The sequence below is a fragment of the Oncorhynchus gorbuscha genome, linkage group LG03 (assembly GCF_021184085.1).
Source record: "Oncorhynchus gorbuscha isolate QuinsamMale2020 ecotype Even-year linkage group LG03, OgorEven_v1.0, whole genome shotgun sequence".
Classification (NCBI taxonomy): Eukaryota; Metazoa; Chordata; class Actinopteri; order Salmoniformes; family Salmonidae; genus Oncorhynchus; species Oncorhynchus gorbuscha.
The window spans coordinates 66,572,895-66,600,282 of record NC_060175.1 but is presented as its reverse complement, the minus strand read 5'-3'; the positions used below and the strand labels follow the sequence as shown (position 1 = coordinate 66,600,282).

The following is a 27,388-nucleotide window of genomic DNA, read 5'->3' as shown; positions in this document are numbered from 1 at the left end:
TGGAGGGATGCGACACAATTCTTCCACGAGAAATTCCGTCATTTGGTGTTTTGTGGTGGAAAATGCTTTCTCCATTTGCCACTCCAGAATCTCACATAAGTGTTCAATTGGGTTGAGATCTGGTGACTGAGACACACAGACGTGCGCTCACTTTAAGACCCCTTTAAGACCCCAGTTTCAAAGTCACCGAGATCTATTCTAGCCATGGAAGCCAAAATAATGGGCAACTGGGCATTTTTATGCATGACCCTAAGCACGATGGGAGGTCAACTGCTTAATTAACTCGGGGACCACACCTGTGTGGAAGCACTTGCTTTCAACATACTTTGTGTCCCTCATTTAGTCAAGTGTTTCCATTATTTTGGCAGTTACCTGTACGCCATAATGCACAGTGGACGTACTATAAATCTGTGGTAAACAAAGGGAGCCGTACCATGACCATACTCATGCTTTGTGAATGGCCCACTCTCTCACGCTGGCACAGAATGCTACCCTGAATGAAACCTTTGGTGAGCATAAAGTGATTGAAATGATTGTCAAATTGAAGCACGACGGAACAATGCATAAACGATGTAATGGTTGCGATTGCTCCAGTGGAAAGGATAGTGTTAAGAAGTGATCTCAATGTGATTGGTTAAGAAAAAAAAAAAAGAAAAAAAAATGCAAAACCATGCCAATTTAAGTTAACAATGTTCTTAACACTGTAATGCCATGTTATCCATTTAACTGTTCGACTGTCATTGCCTTCGTGTAGAGTAGTGTCAATTTTAGGAGATTCGGAGCGCAAGAATTTCACTGTAGATCATTACATCTGCAACCCTGTACATGTGACTATTAAACTCTCTAATCTAATCTAATCTTACAGTGCACTCGGAAAGTATTCCGACCCCTTGACTTTTTCACATTTTGTTACGATACAGCCTTATTCTAAAATGGATTAAGTGAACCATCAATCTACACACAATACCCCATAATGACAAAAACGAAAACAGTTTTTTTAATAGAAAAAAACAGAAATACATTATTTACATAAGTATTCAGGCCCTTTGCTATGAGACTCGAAATTGAGCTCAGGTGCGTTCTGTTTCCATTGATCATCCTTGAGATGGTTCTACGACTTGATTGGGGTCCACCTGTGGTAAATTCAGTTGATAGGACAGGAACACACCTGTCTCTATAAAGTCCCACAGTTGGCAGTGCATATCAGAGCCAAGCCATGAGGTTGAAGGAATTGTCAGTAGAGCTCCGAGACAAGATTGTGTCAAGGCACAGATATGGGGGCGGGTACCAAAACATTTCTGCAGCATTGAAGGCCCCCAAGGACACAGCGGCCTTCATCGTTCTTAAATAGAAGAAGTTGAGAACCACCAAGACTCTTCCTAGAGCTGGGTGCCCGGCCAAACTGAGCAAATGGGGGAGAAGGGCCTTGATCAGGGAGGTGACCAAGAACCGATGGCCACTCTGATAGCCCGCTTGAGTTTGCCAAAAGCCATCTAAAGGACTCAGACCATAAGAAACAAGACTCTCTGGTCTGATGAATCTGGAGGAAACCTGCCCCCATACCTACGGTGAAGCATGATGGTGGCAGCATCATGCAGTGGGGATGTTTTTCAGCAGCAGGGACTGGGAGACTAGCCAGGATCGAGGGAAAGATGGAGCACAGTTGTATTCATTTTTATTTTATTTCACCTTTATTTAACCAGGTAGGGCAACTGAGAACAAGTTCTCATTTACAACTGTGACCTGGTCAAGATAGAGCAAAGCAGTGCGACAGAAACAGCACAGAGCTACACATGGGATAAACAAAATTACAGTCATTAACACAATAGAAAAGTCCATATACAGTGTGTGCAAATGTAGTAAGATTAGGGAGGTAAGGCAAAAAAATAGGCCATAGTGGCAAAATAATTACAATTTAGCAATTAAACACTGGACTGATTGATGCGCAGAAGATGAATGTGCAAGTAGAGATACTGGAGTGCAAAGGAGCAAAAAACAACAACATGGGAATGAGGTAGTTGGGTGGGCTATTTACAGATGGGCTCTGTAGAGCTGCAATGATCAGTAAGCTGCTCTGACAGCTGATGCTTAAAGTTAGTGAGGGAGATGTAAGTCTCCAGCTTCAGTGATTTTTGCAATTAGTTCCAGTTATTGGCAGCAGAAAACTAAGGAAAGGCGGCCAAAGGAGGAGTTGGCTTTGGGTGTGACCAGTGAAATATACCTGCTGTAGCGCGTACTACGGTTGGGTGCTGCTATGGTGACCAGTGAGTTGAGATAAGGCGGGGCTTTACCTAGCAAAGACGTATAGATGACCTGGAGCCAGTGGGTTTGGCAACGAATATGAAGTAAGGGCCAGCCAACGAGAGCATACAGGTCGCAGTGGTGGGTAGTATATGGGGCTTTGGTGATAAAACGGATGGCACTGTGAGACTTCATCCAGTTTGCTGAGTAGATTGTTGGAGGCTATTTTGTAAATGACATCGCCAAAGTCAAGGATCGGTAAGATAGTCCATTTTACGAGGGTATGTTTGGCAGTGAAGGATGCTTTGTTGCAAAATAGGAAGCCGATTCTAGATGTATTTTTGGATTGGAGATGCTGAATGTGAGTCTGGAAGGAGAGTTTATAGTCTAACCAGACACCTAGGTATTTGTAGTTGTCCACATATTCTAAGTCATAACCGCCCAGAGTAGTGATGCTAGACGGGCAGGCGGGTGAGGGCAGCGATCGGTTGAAGAGCATGCATTTAGTTTTTCTTGCATTCAAGAGCGGTTGGAGGCCACGGAAGGAGAGTTGTATGGCATTGAAGCTCGTCTGGAAGTTTGTTAACGCAGTGTCCGAAGACGGGCCAGAAGTATACAGAATGGTGTCGTCTGCATAGAGGTGGATCAGAGAATCATCAGCAGCAAGAGTGACATCATTGATGTATACAGACAAAAGAGTTGGCCAGAGAATTTAACCCTGTGGCACCCCCATAGAGACTGCCAGAGGTCCAGACAACAGGCCCTCCGATTTGACACACTGAACACTGTCTGAGGAGTAGTTGGTGAACAGGCAAGACAGTCATTTGAGAAACCAAGGCTGTTGAGTCTGCCAATAAGAATGTGGTGATTGACAGAGTCGAAAGCCTTGGCCAGGTAGATGAATACGGCTGCACAGTATTGTCTTTTATCAATGGTGGTTATGATATCGTTTAGGACCTTGAGCGTGGCTGAGGTGCACCCATAACCAGCTCGGAAACCAGATTGCATAGCGGATAAGGTACTGTGGGATTCGAAATGTTTGGTGATCTGTTAGAAAGCACGGTAGGATAGATATAGGTCTGTAACAGTTTGGGTCTAAAGTGTCACCCCCTTTGAAGAGGGGGATGACCGCGGCAGCTTTCCAATCTTTAGGGATCTCAGACGATACGAAAGAGAGGTTGAACAGGCTAGTAATAGGGGTTGCAACAATTGTGGTGAATAATCTTAGAAAGATAGTGTCCAGATTGTCTAGCTAAGCTGATTTGTAGGGGTCCAGATTTTGCAGCTCTTCAGAACATTTCAGAACACAATCTGGATTTGGGTGAAGGAGAAATGGGGAGGCTTGGGCAAGTTGCTGTGGGGGGTGCAGAGCCGTTGCCCGGGGGAAGGGGTAGCCAGGTGGAAAGCATGGCCAGCTGTAGAAAAATGCTTATTGAAATGTTCAATTATTGTAGATTTATAAGTGGTGACAGTGTTTCCTAGAGTCAGTGCAGTGGGCAGCTGGGAGGAGGGTGCTCTTATTCTCCATGGACTTTACAGTGTCCCAGAACTTTTTGGAGTTTGTGCTACAGGATGCAAATTTCTGTTTGAAAAAGCTATAAACTGCCTGTTTATGTTGATTCCTAACTGCCCTGAAAAGTTGCAGATCGTGGGTGAGCCCAGACTTGAACCTGATCGAACATCTCTGGAGAGACCTGAAAATATATGTGTAGTGACAATCCCCATCCAACCTGACAGAGCTTGACAGAATCTGCAGAGAAGAATGGGAGAAACTCCTCAAATACAGGTGTGCCAAGCTTGTAGCGTCGTGCATAAGAAGTCTCGAGGCTGTAATCACTGCCAATGGTGCTTCAACAGAGTAATGAGTAAAGGGTCTGAATACTTATGTAAATGTGATATTTCAGTTTTATTTTTAATGTGCAAAAATGTGATTAATGAGGGGGGGAACTATTTAATACATTTTAGAATAAGGCTGAAATGGAACAAAATGTGGAAAAAGTCAAGGGGTCTGAATACTTTCCGAACACACTGTATGTGTGATGTGTGCCCACGTGTGGTAGCTTTAGCATTTGTCTTTGGTGTGATGAGGATCGTAAAAAGAGCAGTTTACTTAGGAATCTGTCTAAGACCCTGTGATGGAATATTTTTTATTATCTCCCTCCCCCAACACCAAACCCCAGACCCAGAATAAGAACCAGCCACCAGTGCAGCACAGCAGTGTGGGGGTGGAGGGTGAGGAGGTGGAGGCCCACTCCCCTCTGGAGCAGGACAGCCTGATGCCGTCTGAAGAAGGCAGCGACTCCCTGTCCCGCGGCCTCCTTGGGGGCCCACGCCTCCGGGGGGACGAGGAGGACGAAGAGCTGGTGGAGGAATTAGAAGAGGAACTAGATGAGGAGGATGAGTTTGAGTCCCCTTGCCATGCCCAAACTTACAGGGACAGGTACCCCCCTCACCGCGGTCACCGAGGGGGCGTCCACAGCACCAACGGGCATGAATCACAGGACAGGCTGCTCCAGCGCGATGCCCAGCAGGGGCACAACCAGCGCAACAACTGCCAACGCAGCCGCCCCTGGCCCCGAGACAACTACTGACATTTCTAACATACCCTGGCCCCAAGACAACTACTGACATTTCTAGCATACCACTGGCCCCGAGACAACTACTGACATCTCTAACGTACCCCTGGCCCCAAGACAACTACTGACATCTCTAACATACCACTGGCCCCGAGACAATTACAGACATCTCTAACGTACCACTGGCCCCAAGACAACTACTGACATCTCTAACGTACCCCTGGCCCCAAGACAACTACTGACATCTCTAAAGTACCCCTGGCCCCAAGACAACTACTGAGATCTCTAAAGTACCCCTGGCCCCAAGACAACTACTGACATCTCTAACGTACCCCTGGCCCCAAGACAACTACTGACATCTCTAAAGTACCCCTGGCCCCAAGACAACTACTGAGATCTCTAAAGTACCCCTGGCCCCAAGACAACTACTGAGATCTCTAAAGTACCCCTGGCCCCAAGACAACTACTGACATCTCTAAAGTACCCCTGGCCCCAAGACAACTACTGAGATCTCTAAAGTACCCCTGGCCCCAAGACAACTACTGACATCTCTAACGTACCACCGGCCCCAAGACAACTACTGACATCTCTAACGTACCCCTGGCCCCAAGACAACTACTGACATCTCTAACGTACCCCTGGCCCCAAGACAACTACTGACATCTCTAACGTACCACCGGCCCCAAGACAACTACTGACATCTCTAACGTACCACCGGCCCCAAGACAACTACTGACATCTCTAACGTACCCCTGGCCCCAGACAACTACTGACATCTCTAATGTACCACTGGCCCCAAGACAACTAGCTATACCCAAACTACAATTTTGGCCACAAGACACCCACTTGTACACAATAAGTGTGCTCCTTGTCCCCAACCACTCACCCTAACTATGGAAACAATGTAGTACCAATTATCCCCAAAACAATTACTGATTGCTGTGCACATTACCACCTTCTACAATCACACACTTCCAGGCTTACGGTTTTACTCATTCTGATTAGCTGGTGTCATGTTAATCAGATAAAAGGCTATACGTCAACAGGGCTACTCACCTCCACAATAGCAAGCTATAACTACTGGCTGTAGGTCAAGTCAAATGTTAAGATTCTTTGCATAAGGTTTCTCTATTTTAGAATGACACATTTACTGGCCTTAAATCCCTAAGACGTTTATGTATCTTTATTATTGCATGTATGATTATTTTAGGACTATTTGCACATTATGGTCAGAACAGGAACCATAGGCTCTTTCTGGATAAACAAAAGTAGGAATGTCTACATTTTACTTATCTGCTATGGGAAATAGTAATGCATCCGAATATATATTGTACATATTGAATGGGCACCTGGTTATAATCAACTTGGTCTCAGAGCATTTAGTATTATTCTGTATGTAAATCCTGGACACTCAATTAAGTATATGTTACGTTTCATATGGTATGTACTAATTTGTGAATGTCAATCAGTCATTTCATATGATATGTCAATTACAATTCATATGATATGTTACAAATCTGCAAAATGTACAATATGTTGGGAATTGGCAAAACGTACAATATGTTACGGAATTTGCTATACGTATAATATGTTACGAATTCCAATTAGTTGTGGCTAACGTTAGCTAGGTGGCTAACGTTAGCTACACTAGGGGTTAGGGTTAGGAGATAGGTTAATGGGTTAGGGGAAGGGTTAGCTAAATGAGTTAAGGTTAGGCTTATTTTTCAAGTAAGGGTTAGCTAAGTAGTTGCAAAGTAGCTAAAAAGTAGTAGTTGCTAATTAGCTAAAATTGCCAGTGATGAGATTCACGCAACCTTAGGGTTGCTAGACATTCGCGTTATACTCCCACTCATCCACTCTGCTCAATCACTCATCGTTTTTTGCCTTTAGTAACCTTCTCTCTTATGTAACCATACCAAACATAACATACTAATTTGAGTGTCCTGGATTTACATTGACTATGTTATGTCTATGTCTATGAGACCAGGCTGTTATAAGTATTTATATTTTGGGGTTTATTTAATTTTGTCAGTATGGACTTCTTCCTGATTTCAGTTCAGATAGTTTTTACTGAGAAGATGCTGAATGTTTTGGGAGAGGCACAGGTACGCAGGCCTCGATACGGTGATCTGTATGTTAGTGCCGTAAAGCTGCAGTATATTCACATATCTTGTTTATGTCATTACACATATCACACAGAATATCACCATGAGTTATGAAGGGAATGTAACAAATCAATATTACTCTTAACACACACACACACAGACAAGCAAACAACAGTGGAGGCTGCTGAGGGGAGGACGGCTCATAATAATGGCTGGAAAGGAGCAAATGGAATGGCATCAAACACATGGAAACATTAAGGTGCCACCAACTTCCTGTGGCACACAGAGGCACATGCAAGCAGACACACACACACACAAATTCAGGCATCAAAATAATGCAATATCGCATGCCTTTTTTACGACTCCAGCTGCCCCTAGTGGTGGGCTGATCTCACTCCTTCCTCTGATTGTCCTCCAGTTGTGGAGCACATTTTTTTATTGTAGCATCCGCACAACGTCCCTTTCACACTCACTTATATGAGTCTCCAAACACCAGGCAAAAGAGAGAGAGAGCACTTCATATACCAAGCACAACCTATTCAGGCTGTTTGGAAGTGTTGTCAGACACATTCAGCACATAGCATCTCCTCTGAACCCCTTTGTTTGAACTGTGTCTATACTGTATGTGTACTGCAGTTTTACTGTCAACCTCACGAAGCAGATCCACAAGTCTACCTACATCGGAAGGTTTTTGATCCAACCAATCACTTATTCGTGCTCAACTGATCACTACATTCATTGGCTAATTATGTGTTTAGAACTTGTGATGTGGTCTCCTGGATTTCTAAAGGACTCACAGCTATAGCAACTGTGACATGATACCATATACCTGCATGGTTAGTCTATGAACCGATCAGTTGGGCATATTGTGGAACAAAGATCTGCATGAACAGGGTCCCTGCGGACCAAGTATGGGGACTAACTGGTCTACTGCTTCCATGTCTAATAGGCAACTTTAAAGTGTTCTGTATTATTTGAAAAATCACAGCATGATTGAAAAAAAATAAGAAAATAATTCTATGCAAGTGTTGCATGAAACCTGATTGTTTCTTTTTGCAGTTCTTCTACACTTTTAATGCATCGATTCCGATTCTCCTCGTTATTTAGTAATATTCTTGTCGACGATTCTGTTTGTAAAAAGGCAGTCACTCCTCTGAGTTACAAATTAACCACAATTAACCATTTCAAAAGCAGAATGCATCTCAAATATGGAGTAACCTGACTATAACGGAGAATAATGAAACATAGATTAAAATTACAACATTAATGAATAAGGAAACAGAAAAGGGAAAACTGTTGAGTATTTTCTTCCCCCATGATTCTCTCTCTTAACGATACAAACAAAAAGGCTGATTTTTTGTTAATTGCACAAAATGTTTTACTTTATGTGTGGATTGAGCACAGTTTGGATTGGCTCTGAAGCTATTTATTCCCACCTGTTCCTCGATGACCTATCAGAGAGGGATTGAGCGACTTGCTAAATGCAGCCTTGCAAGTCTTCGCTCACTTAAGAGATTTTCACTGTACTTTGGAGGAATGTGACTTTCAAAGCGGACCAATGTAGTAATTGACAAAAGGTTTTTCGATTTATGAAGCACAATTTATACAAGGGTTATAGTTTAGTTTCCTGTCTTATATTCTGTATGCAATACAAAGCCTAACATTGAAAGAGTTAAAAACGCCTTAACCCTTCTGAACTTCCTCTTTTTTTGTGTAAGTAGAAGAAAAACCCATTGCACTAATTTTTTTTTTTTTTTGATGGTTGCTTTGTAATGCAATAACTGCACTAAATTATAACCATGTATTATCTATTCACCGGACTCAGTGTGTTAGCGTGACCCGACGCTCCTTTCCTGCCTGTCGCTGTATAGAATGCTTTCTATTTAAGAATATATTAGTAAAAAGTCAAAGTAAAATAAAAACATTACATTTTATGTACTTTTAATGCTGCCATTGTCATGTGCTTTCTTGAACGTTGTAGTTCTTAGGACAGCAATCTTCGATATCAATTCCCTGGACTCGATTGACGAGAACCTTTGTAGGGCTTCTGGTGAGATCAGTTTATGAAAGACTTATTTTAAAAACGGTGTCAGTCAAAAGTTGGGTTTTATTCACTTCATAGAATTCAACGTAGCAAACATCACATTCCAAAATACTCATCATAACCAGCTGACTGATGAAAGAAAAAACACCACATCTACCATGTTTCTCTGGGAGACAAAAGGTATTCAATGTATTGGTCTTTTTACACAACTTTAAAACTTGTCACAACAGGGCTAACTCCAATTTAAAACATAATAATACACAATCACACTACAACATTTCTGTCTTGGCCTTTTGGGAGCGCTTGTGTGTTGTTACAGGGGCTCTTTGAAATAAGTGTAGGTTTGGCGCTCACATGACCTTCCATTAACGTCCCTTCCTCACACAGACCAAGAGGCCCTTTATTCTCCTGTAGCAAAAACCAAAACCTTTTCCAAAACCAGAATATGAACCCCCAGGCCCTTCCATCAGCCTAACATTTCGTACAGTAGCCGGGCTACAGAAGGGGAAGCATAACAATGCAGGAATGAGAAAGGAGGACTGAAGAGAGTGGCAAGACTGTGAAAGAGAAAGAAAATTAGAAAAGAACAGAAGACACAGGAAGGAAGGAGGGGGGATACCGTAGGTGTTGAGAGACTGCAAAAACAGATGATTAAAACGAGTGAAAACCCAGTGTGTGTGGTGGCAGGTCCTAGGGTGGCGTAACCCTTTAATGTGATCTGGCACGTCAGGCGAAGATGGTCTCCTCGCGTCTCTTCTTGGTGAGGATGGTACCAGGCTTGTGCTGGGCGTCGGGGTGGTTGGACAGCTCGGGGGGGCAGGTGGACACGGGGCTCTCCAGGAAGGCCTGCTTCAGGTCGTAGAACACTGACGAGTCCTCCTTGGTGAGGAAGGTCAGCGCCACGCCGCTCTTCCCAGCGCGACCCGTACGACCGATACGATGGATGTAGTCTGGAGGGGAGGGCGAAGGGGTAACGTCACAATAAGTAGTAAGACAAAAAGATCGACAGCAGTTAAAGCATTAAAAACTAAATCCACGACTGAAACTTAAGTCAATCTCAGATCGACTGTCTGGGACCAAGTTAACCTTGCAGAATATACATGCTTAACGATCTGCATGCTATTGTGTCAATTAGGGGAAAACACTGCAAGAAACCTTTACTCTTCCACACACACACACTGCGCCCAACTGTAAAAACACTAGGCACCAAACAGAATTGAAGGAGCACCAGAAAGGGGTTGATTTTTAATACGGTTAGGCTGACATCAATCTCATGAGCAGCAGCCGTTTTTCCTTTCTTCCTTGTGCTCACCATGTTGGCCTAGACGCAAGTACTCTCAAGTCACCAGCTTATTAAATAGCTAGGTAGCATGACTGAACAAGGTCGTTTGTGATCAAACCAATAAGTAGACACCCGGGATTACTTTCACGGTTTGTGAAATTATAGAAAGTGCGTGTGATTCCGCGATATAAAGGAGGAGAGGTCGCTCCGGTAATATGGGTCATGTTTTTTGGAATGGTTTGAGCTGGACACAAGCATTTTCTTCGCTGTCAAGCATAACTGTCGTGAAGATGTGCTCCATTTGTCCTCTCTGGCACTCTGGAGGCTCAAGACAGCGAACTTGCAAAGTCTACTCTAAATTATATTCTTTATATATTATATACATTTTTTAACTGATGGAGGAATAGATACTCCATACGCCGCTGTGACAGAGAACTTTAACCCCGGTCTACAAATATGGAAGGCAGTACAAAGTCTCTATGACGTAACAAAATCCAACAGACAGGCGAGTGACCAAGAGCTGGAACGATAAAACTGAAAATGATCGACACTGACCATACTGATCACTTATCGCAGGCATTTCACTAAAATCGTTTATTATTACAAGTAGCCTACACTAGACAAATGTGATTGTTAAATGGGCAAATTGATGGCAACAACCATCAAACTAGTAGTGCAACTGTGGTGCACATTATTGTTATAAACATATCGTTCTATTTATCATCATCATCGCATCAATTCAGGGATTTGATCGCGATACGGATTTTTCTCCACGTCGCCCAGCTCGAGAGACCCCAGGGTCAAAGGTCATGCATGGTCTTACCCTCGATGTTCTTGGCCATGTCGTAGTTGAGCACCATGGAGACGTCGTGGATGTCGATACCTCTCCCAGCCACGTCGGTGGCCACCAGGATGTCCTTGGCTCCAGCCTTCAGGTTGGACAGAGCAAACTCTCTCTGCTCCTGGCCCTTGCCACCGTGCAACGTGCAAGCATTGTACTGAAAGAGACCAGGCGAGAGAGGGAGAGAAAGAGAAACATCATTAGAAAGAGAACCATTATCAACCTCCTGGTTCCTAGCGTAGCCATAGTAGTGGTGAAAGGATGACAAAAGGTCAAAATAGATGTATTTGAGGTGCCCTTGATTTAGCAATGCGTTTGCACTTTTGGAGCTATTGCAGTCGTTACATTGTACCGGGGAAACAAAACAGCACAGCTCAGGTATTAGAAAGTATGAGGTCTCACCCCCATCTTCTCCAGAGACTTGGCCAGCACGTCGACACCCTTCTTCTGGTTGACGAAGATGATGATGGGCGGCTCGAACCCGCGCGCCAAAACATCCAGCAGCCTCTTCCTGGAAGACGAGACAACAAGGGAGACTCGGCATTAGCTACAGCTTCAGGGATAGAAGTGATGTGTGTGTCTCTCGAGTCTGTTACCTCTTCTCTCCCTCTCCCATGAGCAGGACCTTCTGTTCCACTCTCTCATGGGGTTTACCAGCTGAACCGATGTACACCACGGCCGGACGACGCAGGTAGTTACGGGCCAACCGCTCTACCGCCGCGGGCATGGTAGCTGTGAACATGACCGTCTGAGAAACAGAGCGAGATGGAGAGAGACGGATGGAAGGAGGAAAGACAGGGGAAAGAGAATTCTCTTCTTAAATTGTACAGCTAGCTATAAAAAAATATATTTTCTTCAGTGTGTGTTTATCTGCTACGGCTTTAACAATCTCTCACCTGTCTGTACTTGTGTTTTCCCATCTCGAAGTTCATCTTCATTTTCTCAGGGTCCTCTGCTTCGTCCGTGTCTGGTTTCTGATTGGTCACAGGGATGTACTCCAGGATCTTCTGGACGTCAGGCTCGAAGCCCATGTCTATCATGCGGTCAGCCTCGTCCAGTACCACGTAGGTACAGCGGCCCAGGACCAGGTATCTGTTCTCCAACACGTCTATCAGACGACCTGGGGTGGCTATCACTATCTGGAAACACGCGCGTTTACTCAGACCTCACAAGCACGCATCTTAATATGGGGAATAATATTTTGTACGTGTGAATCTGCATGTCTGTGTGTGCAAAAATGTGTGTGTGTGCAAAAATGTGTGTGTGTGTGTGTTGTTTTCTAGTGTCTGACCTCGCAGCCCATCCGGAGGCGGAATCCCTGGTCCTCCCTGGAGATACCTCCAATGACAGCCACGGTGCGGATGCCCAGAGGTTTCCCAAACTTAAGGGTCTCCTCCTCGATCTGTTGCGCCAGCTCACGGGTGGGGGCCAGGATCACTGCATACGGACCCTGGTCCGAGTCCTCAATCCTACAGGAACAGGGGAAAGAGGGGGGTGAGAAGGATGTGTGCTTTGAATGAAGGACATGCAAATCTTGGGAGAGTAGTTTGAGGGGTAACCCTCTGGTTGGAGAGGCGACACCTCACCTTTCATCCTTAGGCAGGGTTGTGATCCAGACCAATAGGGGGATGAGGAAGGCAGCCGTTTTACCACTACCCGTCTCAGCCACGCCGATGATGTCGCGGTTCTGTAAGCCAATGGGGATGGCTTGTCTCTGGATAGGCGTTGGATCCTGGACAACAAGGGAAACAAAGAGGCCATTTTTTATGCAGCAAGTAACGGCTTCAGCGCTGGATCAGGAAAAGGCCCAAAGGTGGTGTGTGCATGCCAAGTCCTCACAGCTGACCTTGTAGCCACAGTTGTCGATGACCTCCACGATGTGTGGGGGCAGGTTGTACTCCTTCCAGTTCCTGATGGGGTGGGGGATCTTGCCACCCTTGGTGGTGATACTGTAATCCTCCCTGAAGATACGCCAGTCCCTGTCCGCCATCTCCTCCAGCTTCTTCTGCGACCAGTGCCTGTCATCCCAACGCTGCTTGGCCTCCTTCTTATGAACCTTCTTCAGTCGCACCCTGAGGAGCGGGAAGGGGACGGCGCAGAGGTTACTGGACGGCAATTACCCGTTTCAAAGGCATCGATTCCAATGCTTTGTAGCGGGCGTGTTAGTTTGTCAGGTGTGTTTGTGTGCGCGTGACTCACTCCTCCTGCTCCTTCTCCTCCAGTGTACGTCTCGTCTCCATCATGTCCACGTAGAAATGGGACTGGTCTTTCTTCTGTTGCTTGAGGTCGATCCCAGCGATGAAGCCCCGGCCATACAGCTGGACCTGGTGCTTCTCCTTATAACTGGGAGACGGAGGCAGAGCGGGATATTAGGTGGGAAGAGAGCAGGGGGCATAGGAGAGAAATGTCTATTGAAGGAGCAAAGTTGTTAAAGGTTAGCGATATGAGTCGCTCTCTCAGATCCGAAACTGGCACGGGCCGGTTTTCCCACGGTCCTTTTCAGAACAGTTCTGACTGCCCTGTCAAACCCGTTCTGAAAAGGACCGTGGAAAAACAGACCTGTGCATGTTTCGGATCTGAGAGACGCGTTCAGAACCGGTGAGAGAGAGAGCGAGAGAGAAACCTCCAGCCAAACGCTGCCAACTCCATAAATAAACAAGTGACATTGACCAAATTAGCCAGTTACGTGTCCTTACAAACAGCCTATAACAAATGACTCCACATTTCGTCTCTGTTGGACCCGTGAAGGCCTCTAATTCGGACACATCTTGTTGGTGAAACTGAATTCATCATCCCAGCCTTCATATGCAGACTCACATGGGGTTGTAGTCGGTAGACGTGTCTTCAGAGGCATCCCACTCAAAGACAAACTTCCTGTCATTCAGGTGACGTGTCCGCCGGCGCTTCTTAGTCCCGCCCAGGTAACGCTCCTGATTGGACAGAGACGGCACAGTACACCGGCTCAAACACTTAGTTCACTCGGTACCGGTGCCCCCTGTATATAGCCTCGTTATTGTGTTACTTTTTATTATTACTTTTTATTTTAGTCTACTTGGTAAGTATTTTCTCCTTCTTGAACTGCACTGTTGGTTAAGGGCTTGTAAGTAAGCATTTCACAGTAAAGTCTACACTTGTTGTATTCAGCGCATGAGACAAAGTTTGATTTGACAAAAAAATAACAAATTCATCTGAGAATCTCCAGTGAACATGTTTTTAGTCCAGGGTCATAATCACTAGGCACCAAACACAGGACGACAGATTCAACCAGGCAGGGACGACTCACGTTGTTCAATAAGAAACATTGTTTCCATTTTTTGTTGCAAAAAATGTAGCTATGTTTTGCTACGGTATCCATGAATGAATGAATGAATGAATGAATGAATACAACCCAGAAATGAGCCTGTTTACCTGAAACCGCCCATGGCAGAACCTCAATCTCCAGACATACCTTGATGGCCTGGAGCTCCTTGCCCTTATCCTTCTCCTCTCTGATCTTCTGTCTTCCGTCATCCGCTTGGTCCCCGTTGTTCTCCCGCTCCATCCGCTCTCTCCGTTCTCGTCTGTCCCTCTCCTGGGGGTCCTCTGGGACACGGACAGATATACACTTTGTGAGCCAACAGTATTTTCAATGGAACTGTTAAAACAACTTACATCCTCACTCCAAGCACAGTCAGAGACCGAACCAGAGGTCTAACAGTTAGATACCCAACTTCCAGAAACCTAGGTCATGTTCAGTGGGGTGCAACGTTACTGAACGTTTAGATAGAAACACATGATGTAGAACAGACGTGCTTCTTTGTCGTGTAGAAAAGGGAATCAGTTAAGTTCTTTAGAAGACATTTCTATCAGCGACATTCAGAATATTGCGACCTGACTAACCCCACATAGAATAACTATCTTCAAAGTAATGACTGGGGACGTCGAGTTGTGAAGTGAAAGCTTCTTTTAGTAACAATACTCGTTCACGTTACATTTAATAACTTTAGAATCTACAAACAATAAAAGAAAGTTGCTAGTGACAGTCAGGATAATCATTTGTCACTTGTACATAACTGGCACGTTCTTTATTTTTCTACTACCTGTCGAAAGGCATTCTGGTACTTAAAGTTAACAGCGTAATCCAATACTAACCAATACAACATAAATATGAATGTAGTTCTCTCAATCTCCATCACACAAATTCTAATACAATTACATATGTAAATAACTGTAAAGAAAATATCTTTAGATTCAGCTCAATTAATTGACTGTAAACATTAACTATGTAACCCATTAAAAGTTACAACACCCCAAGCCCCTCCTACTCACCCACCATCTTCCTCCCGACTAACCCCAAGCCCCTCCTACTCACCCACCATCTTCCTCCCGACTAACCCCAAGCCCCTCCTACTCACCCACCATCTTCCTCCCGACTAACCCCAAGCCCCTCCTACTCACCCATCATCTTCCTCCCGATGTCCTGGAACATCCTCCTCTTCTTCCTGTCCTCATCGATAGTCTTCTTCCTCTCCTCAGTCTGCTGCTGCCTCCTTTTCAGAGCCTCTGCCTCGCGCTCTGCCTTGGACAGGAACTTGGGCTGAGAGAGAAAGGCATTCAAAATCATGAGGAGAAACTTAGCTTAACATTCTTAATTCGTACACTCCCATCTTGCTCCTCACTGCAACACCCAACAGATTAACTCTCAAACGAGCACTGTTAAGGTCTCACCTTTGCCTCCGCCTCCTCCTCTGCCTTCTTCTTGGCTAGAAGTTCCTCTAGAGACAGTGGCTGGACCTAAGAGAGATGCAGAGAAATAATCATTATGAAAACAATGCAACTCGACGTAAATCACAACGTGGTAGTTAGCTGGGCTTGGGAGAATAGAGAGACCACTCCCTGGTCTTACCTTGCTTTTCTTCTTTTTCTCATCTTCCTCATCCTCCTCTTTCTTCAAATCCTTCTCCCTCTTTATCCTGTCCTTGGACTTGGGGGAGACGCTTCTGTAAGGAGAAGTAGAAGTTGAAAAGGTAGCGGAAAACGATTTGAAAATGTCTCTGCATATTGCGTGATGTTTTAAAGACGCATAGCTCACACTCAGTTCCTGAATGGCACAACGTGGGAGTGTTCCAGATAAACATTCTGCTGAGAACCATCAGATCTTTATAACGCGTCTGGATGGAACCATATCAATAGGACACCTTGATCTTGTTATTCGGCTCAAGCCGGCACCGAATAGTCACCCGGTGACTAAAAACACCAGTCTGATTCAAGCCTACAGACCTGGATTTCTTGCTGCAGTCTTTGTCTCTGCGGTGACCGTCCTTATCGCGGTCCTTGCGACCCCTCTCTCTGTTCTTGTCCCGGTCGTGCTCCTTTTCTCTCTCCTTGTCCTTCAGACGGCGATCTCTGGAGGGGGAAGGAAAGGTCAGAGACATAGAAATATTACCAACCTGCAATAAACCCACTGGAAGTTGACTTGAAATGAAAAGAACAAGGTTCCAGTTTAACATTTACTAAACCGTATTAGCGCACTACATGGCTGCCATTGCACTCAGGCCAGATTCATCAACGAGACTGCTGCGCAGGCGCACTAATAACAGAGTGATAGCCCCGTAATAACAGAAATATAGGGATACTTAAAACATGAACTTAACACAGGACACCTTTCAAATACAGTGGAAAGACCGAGTCAGATAGCAGGCGTGGTTCGCCTAGCCAGAATAGTTTCGATCAGTCGGTCGCACATCTTCCCTACAGGTCGAAACGCACCGCTGCATGTAAAACGTACCTCACTCCAGGGATGGAAGATGTCGCTGTACTCCTAATATTCCCATTATACAAACTGATAAATCGAGAAGATTGAAATACTGCTCATTTTTAATTTAAACAGCCTTTTTCGTTTTCATGCTAGGTAGCAGAAGCCACACCAACCATTTTGGAACGGCACTTAGAACATCGCATTGAACAGCAAAGGATAGTCAGCCAATCAGGCTCAGAATGGACTACTTCGTTGCGCTGTGGAAATGTCTAAATAAAATTCCAAAATAGCTGCTGTGGCTTCTGCTACCTAGCACGAGGACAAAAAAGGCTGTTTAAATACAGCGTTTCCAAACCCTGGTCCTGAAGTACCACCAACAGTACACATTTTTTATTGTAACCCTGGACAAGCACACCTGACTCAACTTGTCAACTAACCATCAAGCCCTCAATGAGCTGAATGAAGTGTTTGGCCAGGACCAGGGCTGAAAAATACTGTTTTAGAGAATGGGAATATTAAAGGTACAGCAGCATCTTCCATCCCTGGATTCCTCGTTGCCCTGATTATGGCAGCAGTGCATTTCAATCTGTAGGGAAGCTGTACTTAATGCACCCGAAAGGTTGAAACCATTCTGGCAGGTTGTTCGCATTCACCCACGACCAATAATTCTGCGGCATTCAAACCTTTCTGCGGATTTGGATCGGTTGCGTTCACGAGAGCGTTGGCGAGGTTTCCGGTCCTTGGACGGGGATCCTTTGCGTTCACGCTCTCGTGAGCGACTGCGTTTCCGCTCCCGATCCTTATCCTTGACTCCTGAGGTCTCTGCTGCATTGTTCTTGTCGGTTGGATCACCAGCCATCTGTGAGGACAGAATGAATATAGCTTCGAGCTGTAGGTCATCAAGTCCACGTTACCATCGTCTCAGTGTATTACGTTCCCAACCCCCACTATTAAGTTCTGATTGTACATGAAATTGATAAACGGAGACAACAATTAATGGTGTAACCATCATCCTATCAACTAGCTAATCACAAAAAAAGACAACGATAATTTGACTCAAGTGTTTTAGTGCTGGGCTGGAATAAATAATTGCACGCTCAATAACTATCTAGCTAGCTCTCTAATGAGTTGGTGGTTGGTTAGTGAACTAGCTAAATGTCAGGTAATTATCTACCTAGGTAGCTACTGAGGTAACTAGCAAGTATGATATTATCATCATGATTATTTTTTGCAAGACTCAAAAACAATCTTTTGGTATTTTTTTCTTCATTAGTCCATTGTTAATGCAGTACCAAATGTTTTGCGTGTCAGTCGTCAAGTTTTCAAGATATTGGACTTCCAAGAAGCAAATACGGAGTTCCAAACAACTGAGAACTCTGACTTCCAACTTCAGTGTGTTTCAAGACAACAACAACAAACAAACTTTGACTGGGAAAAACAGTTTTGAACAGTCATTCTACTTGGAATCCCAAGTCGGAAAAGTAGACATCTTTTTAGAGCTCATACTTTCCGACCTGAAGTTTTTTTTTCTTTCCCAGAGTGCCCATGCTGTGTTCATTACAACTGGGAACTCTGAAAAAATGGGTTAAATCATGACCTTAGTGATCTTCAGGTCAGAAATGTCCAAGTTCCCAGTTTGAACACAGTACCAGTTGCCTTGAAAGCACCACCTGTGTCACTTCCACATCATCATGATGATACAAAATGGAAGTGACACTTTTGCTGCATTTAAACAACTTGAGAGCTCAGGACTCTGAAATCTCAGACTTCAGTGCATTCAAAACAACTGAGAATTGAGGGGGGAAAAACGAGCTCCGACAGGGGAAACGCGATTGTAACGGTCATCCAACTCAGAATTCCATCTTGGGTCTCTTTCTAGAGCTCTGTCTTACTGACCTTTAGATCACTGACCTAATTATTTGACCTCTGAGTTCCCAGTTGTTTTGAACGCGGCATTTGCTTCTTGAAAATCCTATATCTTATGGTGCATGCAAGACAACTGGGAACTCTGAAAATTACAAGGTCAAATCATGACGTCAGCGATCTTTAGGTCAGAAAGTCAGCATTCTCGGAGGCCCGAGTTCCCAGATGGAATTCTGAGTTGGATGACCATTCAAATGGATTTTTACCAGTCTGAGGTCCCCCTGGAGTTCTCAGTTGTCTAAATGCCACGTTCAAAACAACTGGGAACTCGGAATACCACGAGGTTAAACCATTACGTCAGTGATCTTCAGGTCAGAAAGCCGAAGTTCTACAAAGAAGCCCGAGTTCCCGAGTTGGAATTCTGAGTTGGATGACCATTCAAATCGATTTTACCCCAGTCAGAGCTCGTTTTTTCCGAGTTCCCAGTTGTTTTGAACGCGGAATTAAAAACCTGACTGCTGACATGCAAAACATTCTGGGACAGTATCAACGCTGGGCTAAAGAAGAAGAAAAAAGCGATTTAGTGGATTTTATTTTTAACTTCCTAACGTTACGTAGCTAGATAGCTAACATTAGATACTAGCTAGCAAGCAAGCTCGTTAACGACTGGGGGACAGATTATAGAAAAAGAACACGTTTCATGGATTAAAGTCCAAACGTTATTTAACACTGCAACTGTAAGGTTTTACAGCATAACATAAGTAGGTAAAATGCATGTATATAACTTTAAATACGAACCATGGTCTCTTAAAAACAAGATGCTTACGAACTATCTTCGTTTTACCAAGCCGCCATGTTGCACAACGCCACAAATGAAAAGAACAGCGGATTCTGAGTCTGGTAATTGTGGTTTTCTAGAGGCGTTGCACAGTGTAGGTTCAGCATGGTGTTAAACCCATTTCCCTACATTTCCCAAGAAACACCGGAACAAGGTTAGGGCCCACATTGTTTAGAACAAGGATACCTAAATGCCTGCGTGGTAATTCGTTGAGCTGTTATGCACGTTTGAAACGCAAGGTGGCGCAAACTTGCTTATGTGTTTTCAACAAACGAGAAGCAAATCTGCTACGCTCTGATAGATAGTCGAGTCAGTGATGTAGTAGCCTATGTAAACAACGTAATACAGCCTATGGATACAGTAGGCGAGATATAAAGAGACTGTTCCACACATTTATTCATTGAAGATCCCCAAGTTTATGCAATAAACAAGAGAAGAGTCCTTATATTATGAGATGCATCCTGCAGAATGTTCTCATGAGTTACATGTATTGTAGCAAATTATGTTTGCATTATTTTATTTGTTTGGAACCTAGTTTACTTGTTAATCCCTGGTCCCCCGTCTAAATGGAACAAACAGTACATGGAGTCTTCGAGTATTGAGAAATCTATAGCAAATTGGAATTTAAACAGAGCCCGTCGGACAACTGAAAGGAAGACTGCATTCTAATAATGCTTCTACTTATATAAACGGTGGTAATTGTATTCTTAGATGATGGATGTTGATAATGGTTTAATAATCTGTGTTTCCCTTCCATTGAGAGAGGAACACTCCATTAGAGTTATCCTATTACAATGTTCCGGAGAAGAGAACGGAAACATTCTATCAATCCATTAGGTTTACATTGGTTGAAATTAATTTGTGGCATTCCACTTCTATACTCACATTTGATTTGATATTTCACTATGACTTCAGTATAACATTAAAAGGAAAGGAAATCCTCCATGCAACATCGAAAATTTCCCCTAACTGTGTATATTGCCTATTATTGAGAAGGGCCTTCGCATTCATCTGCAGTATCACAAAACAGTTAGGTGATCGAGAGATGGAGGGAAAGGGGAAAAGAGACACCCAGTTTCATTTAGCCAGGTGTGATTTAGTCAGCCATCTATTCATGTAGAGACTATCAATCACATTCCAGTCATTGAATCACAGGTGTTTCTCTCAGAACCGATTCCTGCCCGGCTGCCTCTCACCTTTCCCCCATCTGTCCTTATTGTTCCCCTTTACCCCCTCTGTACAGTCCCTTGCAGCCGCCACTAGATTCCTGGGCCCGCCTCTCCCTATTCCACTATGAGCCACGTGTGTTATATGCTCCACACTCTACCGACTCTGCACCGTAGTCTGCAGATTTTCAAAGCAGAATGCCTCTCTCTGAAATTGAGGATTGTTGTATCTGGAAGATCTGGTTAAAGGATTTGCTTTATCTGCCATTTGGAGACACAATCCCACATCCACAAGAGAACACACACGGACACAATCCCACATCCCACGAGAGGACACACACGGACACAATCCCACATCCCACGAGAGGACACACACGGACACAATCCAACATCCCACGAGAGGACACACGGACACAATCCCACATCCCACGAGAGGACACACACGGACACAATCCCACATCCACAAGAGAACACACACGGACACAATCCCACATCCACAAGAGGACACACACGAACACAATCCCACATCCACAAGAGGACACACACGGACACAATCCCACATCCACAAGAGGACACACACGGACACAATCCCACATCCACAAGAGGACACACACGGACACAATCCCACATCCACAAGAGGACACACACGGACACAAGAGGACACAATCCCACATCCCACGAGAGGACACACACTTGTGCACACAGACAAGTAGACAGGAACAACAAGGCATAGCACAGTAGGCTACTACAGCGGAAGTATGGTTGGGTGATAGGGAATCTATGGCTTTTGCAGGATAGCTTATGTCAGAGTATCAGTCACTGTACTGTACCTGTCTTCATATCATATCTCAATAGTCATATTCATATCTCAATCTCTACTATAGTCTGTGCAAAGGTAAACACAGAGTTTAAGGACAGACAGCCTCGCCAGGAGCTGAGACGGGAGAGGAACTGATTCTTATTCTGGGCCCACCTTTGGCTCCAGGGGGACATTGAGAGAGAGGTGCGGAGCAGCAATGGATGAGAAAACTATATCAGCATGAAGACAGATCAAAGTTGATGCTAAACAGGGGTTGAAACTGAAATATAACAGGGGGGGAACAATACATTGATTATTCACTCGGTTGTATAGTAACGGTGGATGCTGTTATGAATATGAGGTGAAGCTGTCAATGAGAATCTTTCTTTCTCTGTATTTTGTTTAGTCTTTTCTCATCTGTGAACTAAAGAGGAGAAGAAAAAGGTGGAAAATGAGACAGGGTTAATACTGTATCTTCAGATTCATACACAGCTTCAGTGACAATGTGAAACAAAGCAATGCACTGTCTATCAAACACTGCATTGATTTGAAATGGAATGGAATACAGGCTACGTAATTGATTTTTAAGGTTGATTGAATGACAAAATATGTCTTGAGGCAAAGGATTTTCTCACAAAGAATGTATGGACACATCAAGGTCAACGGTATGATTGTGTATATTTTTTGGTGTAGGAAAAACCTCAGCCAACTGTTCACACGCACGCACACACACACGCGCGCACACACACACACACACTTTATACCATCCTACTGTTGCTATGACAACAGTTGTTGCCACAAAATAAATAGCCTGACAGACAGATTTGAGAGAAAATGTAATGTTATCATGTGTTCTTTTCTTGCTCCTGGCTAAATCATAATAAGTATGGAGCGAAAATTCAACAAAATCCCCCAAATGCTCTAAACTGTACAAAAAAATCTAGTGGTTTCAATTACTTGTTATTAAGTAACTGGTTATTTTTTGGGTTTACTTAACTTTTCAGTCCAAGTGTTACCTGAACTAAAAACAATTAGTTGGCCCAAACTTAGCTCCAACATGATTTTAGAAGAATTCAATTCCTATATGTTCATTAACCAATTCAATTATAACAAAGCAAAACACTTTGTCCATTTCTAAGAATTTGTAAGGTTCTTATTTGCATAAAATAGACAAAGATCAGTCTCAATATTAATCAATAGCGTTTATTCCCGAGAGCTCTACCCATCATTTCATGTATATTGGTTTATATACCTCTCATTTCGTCATAAATGTCCCTTCTCCTCTAAGACAATGACAAAGCTGCTTTTCAATTCCATTCCAACACATACAGTGCCTTGCGAAAGTATTTGGCCCCCTTGAACTTTGCGACCTTTTGCCACATTTCAGGCTTCAAACATAAAGATATAAAACTGTATTTTTTTGTGAAGAATCAACAACAAGTGGGACACAATCATGAAGTGGAACGACATTTATTGGATATTTCAAACATTTTTAACAAATCAAAAACTGAAAAATTGGGCGTGCAAAATTATTCAGCCCCTTTACTTTCAGTGCAGCAAACTCTCTCCAGAAGTTCAGTGAGGATCTCTGAATGATCCAATGTTGACCTAAATGACTAATGATGATAACTACAATCCACCTGTGTGTAATCCAGTCTCCGTATAAATGCACCTGCACTGTAATAGTCTCAGAGGTCCGTTAAAAGCACAGAGAGCATCATGAAGAACAAGGAACACGCCAGGCAGGTCCGAGATACTGTTGTGAAGAAGTTTAAAGCCGGATTTGGATACAAAAAAGATTTCCCAAGCTTTAAACATCCCAAGGAGCACTGTGCTGTAACGACGTTCTTCTTTGTGGAAAGAGAGTCGGACCGAAATGCAGCGTAGTGGTTACTCATGACTTTAACAGAAAAAGTGACACATGAAGTAACGATACAAAATAACAAAACAACAAACGGAACGTGAAACCTATTACAGCCTATCTGGTGAAACTACACAGAGACAGGAACAATCACCCACGAAATACAAAGCGAAAAAAGGCTACCTAAATAAGGTTCCTAATCAGAGACAACGAGAATCACCTGACTCTGATTGAGAACCGCCTCAGGCAGCCAAGCCCATACAACACCCCTACTCAGCCGCAATCCCAATAATACAAAAACCCCAATACGAAATACAACAACATAAACCCATGTCACACCCTGGCCTGACCAAATAATTAAAGAAAACACAAAATACTAAGACCAAGGCGTGACATGTGCAAGCGATAATATTGAAATGGGAGGAGTATCAGACCACTGCAAATCTACCAATACCTGGCCGTCCCTCTAAACTTTCAGCTCATACAAGGAGAAGACTGATCAGAGATGCAGCCAAGAGGCCCATGATCACTCTGGATGAACTGCAGAGATCTACAGCTGTGGTGGGAGACTCTGTCCATAGGACAACAATCAGTCGTATATTGCATAAATCTGGCCTTTATGGAAGAGTGGCAAGGAGAAAGCCATTTCTTAAAGATATCCATAAAAAGTGTTGTTTAAAGTTTGCCACAAGCCACCTGGGAGACACACCAAACATGTGGAAGAAGGTGCTCTGGTCAGATGAAACCAAAATTGAACTTTTTGGCAACAATGCAAAACGTTATGTTTGGCGTAAAAGCAACACAGCTCATCACCCTGAACACACCATCCCCACTGTCAAACATGGTGGTGGCAGCATCATGGTTTGGGCCTGCTTTGCTTCAGCAGGGACAGGGAAGATGGTTAAAATTGATGGGAAGTTGGATGGAGCCAAATACAGGACCATTCTGTAAGAAAACCTGATGGAGTCTGCAAAAGACCTGAGACTGGGATGGAGATTTGTCTTCCAACAAGACAATGATCCAAAACATAAAGCAAAATCTACAATGGAATGGTTAAAAAATAAACATATCCAGGTGTTAGAATGGCCAAGTCAAAGTCCAGACCTGAATCCAATCGAGAATCTGTGGAAAGAACTGAAAACTGCTGTTCACAAATGCTCTCCATCCAACCTCACTGAGCTCGAGTTGTTTTGCAAGGAGGAATGGGAAAAATGTCAGTCAGGTTTCTCCCCTCCCTGGTTAGGGACAAGACATCTTTCCTGTTGTTAGTTTCACTGTGATCACAAATGGTCTGTTAACACTTCCTCTTGGCCTATGTACAAACATTTTTCACCAGACAGGGTATAATTCTATTAGTTATAATTCTATGTTAAATGTATACCTCATTTAGTCATTATTCATAAAAATACAAACGTAGCCAAAAATTCAGTTAATGTACAGAGTGTGTAATCAGTGGCAGGGAAGTCAGACGCAGGAGGGCAAAACTTGGTAATAGCCGGAGCAGTTTAATAATAAAACCCAAGGCAAAAAATAACAAGAATAATTGGGTACAAAAACCCGGCACGCACCAAACAACACGTTCACAAGCACTTACAAATAAACAATCCCACACAAAGACATGGGGGAAACAGAGGGTTAAATACACAACAAATGATTGAGGGAATTGAAACCCGGTGTGAGGATAAACAAGACAAAACACATGGAAAATGAGTCCGCCCGAACAAGGAGAGGACCCGCAGCATTGAAGGGTCCAACACGTACTCCACCGGACGGTACCCCTCCCGCTCCATGAGGTACTGAAGGCCAATCGTCCGATGCCTGGAATCCAGGATAGAGTGAACGGAGTACGCCGGGTCCCCCTCGATGTCCGGAGGGGGCAAAGGAACCTCCCGTACCTCAAACTCTTGGAACGGGCCAACCTTCACCAACCTGAGGATAGAAACATGAAACGAGGGGTTAATATGGTAACCAGGGGGAAGCTGTAACCTATAACAAACCTCGTTCACTCTCCTCAGGACTTTAACTGGCCCCAAAAAAACGCGGACCCAGCTTCCGGCAGGGCAGGCATAGGGGCAGGTTCTGGGTTGAGAGCCAGACCCGGTCTCCCGGTGCAAACACCGGGCGGCGTCCCATGTCTCCTCCGCGAGCCTGAACCAGTCGTCCACCGCAGGAGCCTCGGTCTGACTCTGATGCCAAGGAGCCAGAACCGGCTGGTACCCCAGTACGCACTGGAAGGGGGAGCGATTAGTGGAGGAGTGGCAGAGTGGCGGAGCGAGTTCTGAGCCACCTCGGCGCAGGGCACGAACTCTGCCCACTCCCCTGGCCGATCCTGGCAATACGACCGCAGAAACCTGCCCACATCCTGGTTCAGTCTCACCACCTGCCCATTACTCTCGGGATGAAACCCTGAGGTAAGGCTGATCGAGACCCCCAGACGTTCCATAAATGCCTTACAGACCCTCGAAGTGAACTAGGGACCTTGATCAGACACTATATCCTCAGGCACCCCGTAGTGCAGGAATGCCTACTGAATGTCCGCGTCCAGCTGCCACACTACCGGCGCCACCAGGCAGGATGCCAGGAGTATGGGAGTGGGATCCATTGGCCACTCCTCTGTGTCATACAGTCGGGACAGTGCGTCTGCTTTCATGTTTTGGGAACCTGGTCTGTAGGAAAGGGAAAGAACAAAACGAGTGAAAAACATGGCCCACCTTGCTTGGCGAGGGTTCAGTCTCCTCGCTGCCCGGATGTACTCCAGATTGCGGTGGTCAGTCCAGATGAGAAAAGGGTGTTTAGCCCCCTCAAGCCAATGTCTCCACACCTTCAGAGCCTTGACAACAGTCAAAAGCTCCCGGTCCCCCACGTCATAGTTTCGCTCCCTTGGGCTGAGCTTCTTCGAGAAGAAGGCACAGGGGCGGAGCTTCGGTGGCGTACCCGAGCGCTGAGAGAGAACGGCTCCAATCCCAGCCTCGGATGCATCCACCTTCACTATGAACGCCAAAGAGGGATCCGGATGGGCCAGCACAGGAGCTGAGGTAAACAGAGCCCTCAGGTGACCAAAAGTCGTGTCCGCCTCAGCCGACCACTACAAACGCACCGGGCCCCCATTCAGCAGTGAGGTAATGGGAGCCGTTACCTGACCAAATCAAATCAAATCAAATCAAATCAAATTTATTTATATAGCCCTTCGTACATCAGCTGATATCTCAAAGTGCTGTACAGAAACCCAGCCTAAAACCCCAAACAGCAAACAATGCAGGTGTAAAAGCACGGTGGCTAGGAAAAACTCCCTAGAAAGGCCAAAACCTAGGAAGAAACCTAGAGAGGAACCGGGCTATGTGGGGTGGCCAGTCCTCTTCTGGCTGTGCCGGGTAGAGATTATAACAGAACATGACCAAGATGTTCAAATGTTCATAAATGACCAGCATGGTCAAATAATAATAAGGCAGAACAGTTGAAACTGGAGCAGCAGCACAGTCAGATGGACTGGGGACAGCAAGGAGCCATCATGCCAGATTAACGTCAAGTAGTAATTGGAAAACCCTAGGGACCGCTGCACTTCCTTTACCGTGGTGGGATTCGGCCAATTACGCACAACTGAAATACAGGTCTCTTTCCATCTCCACCCCCGAGGTGGAAATGCGGTACCATAGGAAGTAGACGGACTGCTGGAAGAACAGGCATTTCTCAACCTTGACGTACAAGTCATGCTTCAAAAGGCGTCCAAGCACCTTGCGCACCAAGGACACATGCTCGGCGTGTGCAGCGGAGTATATCAGAATGTCATCAATATACACCACTATACCCTGCCCGTGCAGGTCCCTGAAAATCTCATCTACAAAGGCTTGGAAGACTGATGGAGCATTCATCAACCCGTACAGCATGACAAGGTACTCATAATGCCATGAGGTCGTACTGAACGCCGTCTTTGTCACGGTCGTCCTCCTCTTCATCTGAAGAGGAGAGGCGAGAAGGATCGGAGGACCAAAATGTGGCGTGGTATGTGTTCATCATTAATTTTAATAAAGAAAACAC

General features: G+C 44.6%; 2 protein-coding genes across 3 annotated transcripts in view; one reads left to right on the top strand and one right to left on the bottom strand.

Moving 5' to 3' along the window:
- Positions 1–8,865, top strand: part of cacnb3a (calcium channel, voltage-dependent, beta 3a) — a 33,204-nt gene extending 24,339 nt beyond the window's left edge. Inside the window, exon 14 of one of the 2 annotated variants that reach the window (XM_046343335.1) lies at positions 4,422–8,865. In XM_046343335.1, the coding sequence (XP_046199291.1) occupies positions 4,422–4,832 (411 nt within the window). In that variant the 3' untranslated portion in view covers positions 4,833–8,865. The remainder of the gene's footprint in view (positions 1–4,421) is intronic. The other variant, XM_046343336.1, reaches the window with a different exon arrangement.
- A 146-nt stretch (positions 8,866–9,011) lies between these two features.
- Positions 9,012–19,669, bottom strand: ddx23 (DEAD (Asp-Glu-Ala-Asp) box polypeptide 23). The gene is made up of 17 exons (XM_046343334.1): positions 19,488–19,669; positions 17,510–17,685; positions 16,349–16,474; positions 15,975–16,068; positions 15,797–15,862; positions 15,527–15,665; positions 14,538–14,671; positions 13,907–14,019; positions 13,289–13,432; positions 12,936–13,161; positions 12,676–12,821; positions 12,381–12,558; positions 11,986–12,228; positions 11,686–11,837; positions 11,492–11,600; positions 11,072–11,246; positions 9,012–9,916 (listed from the first exon to the last, which is right to left on the bottom strand). Exons 1-17 carry the CDS (start codon positions 19,488–19,490, stop codon positions 9,693–9,695), a joined length of 2,448 nt encoding a protein of 815 aa, XP_046199290.1. The 5' UTR covers positions 19,491–19,669; the 3' UTR covers positions 9,012–9,692.
- Positions 19,670–27,388: the final 7,719 nt, after the last annotated feature.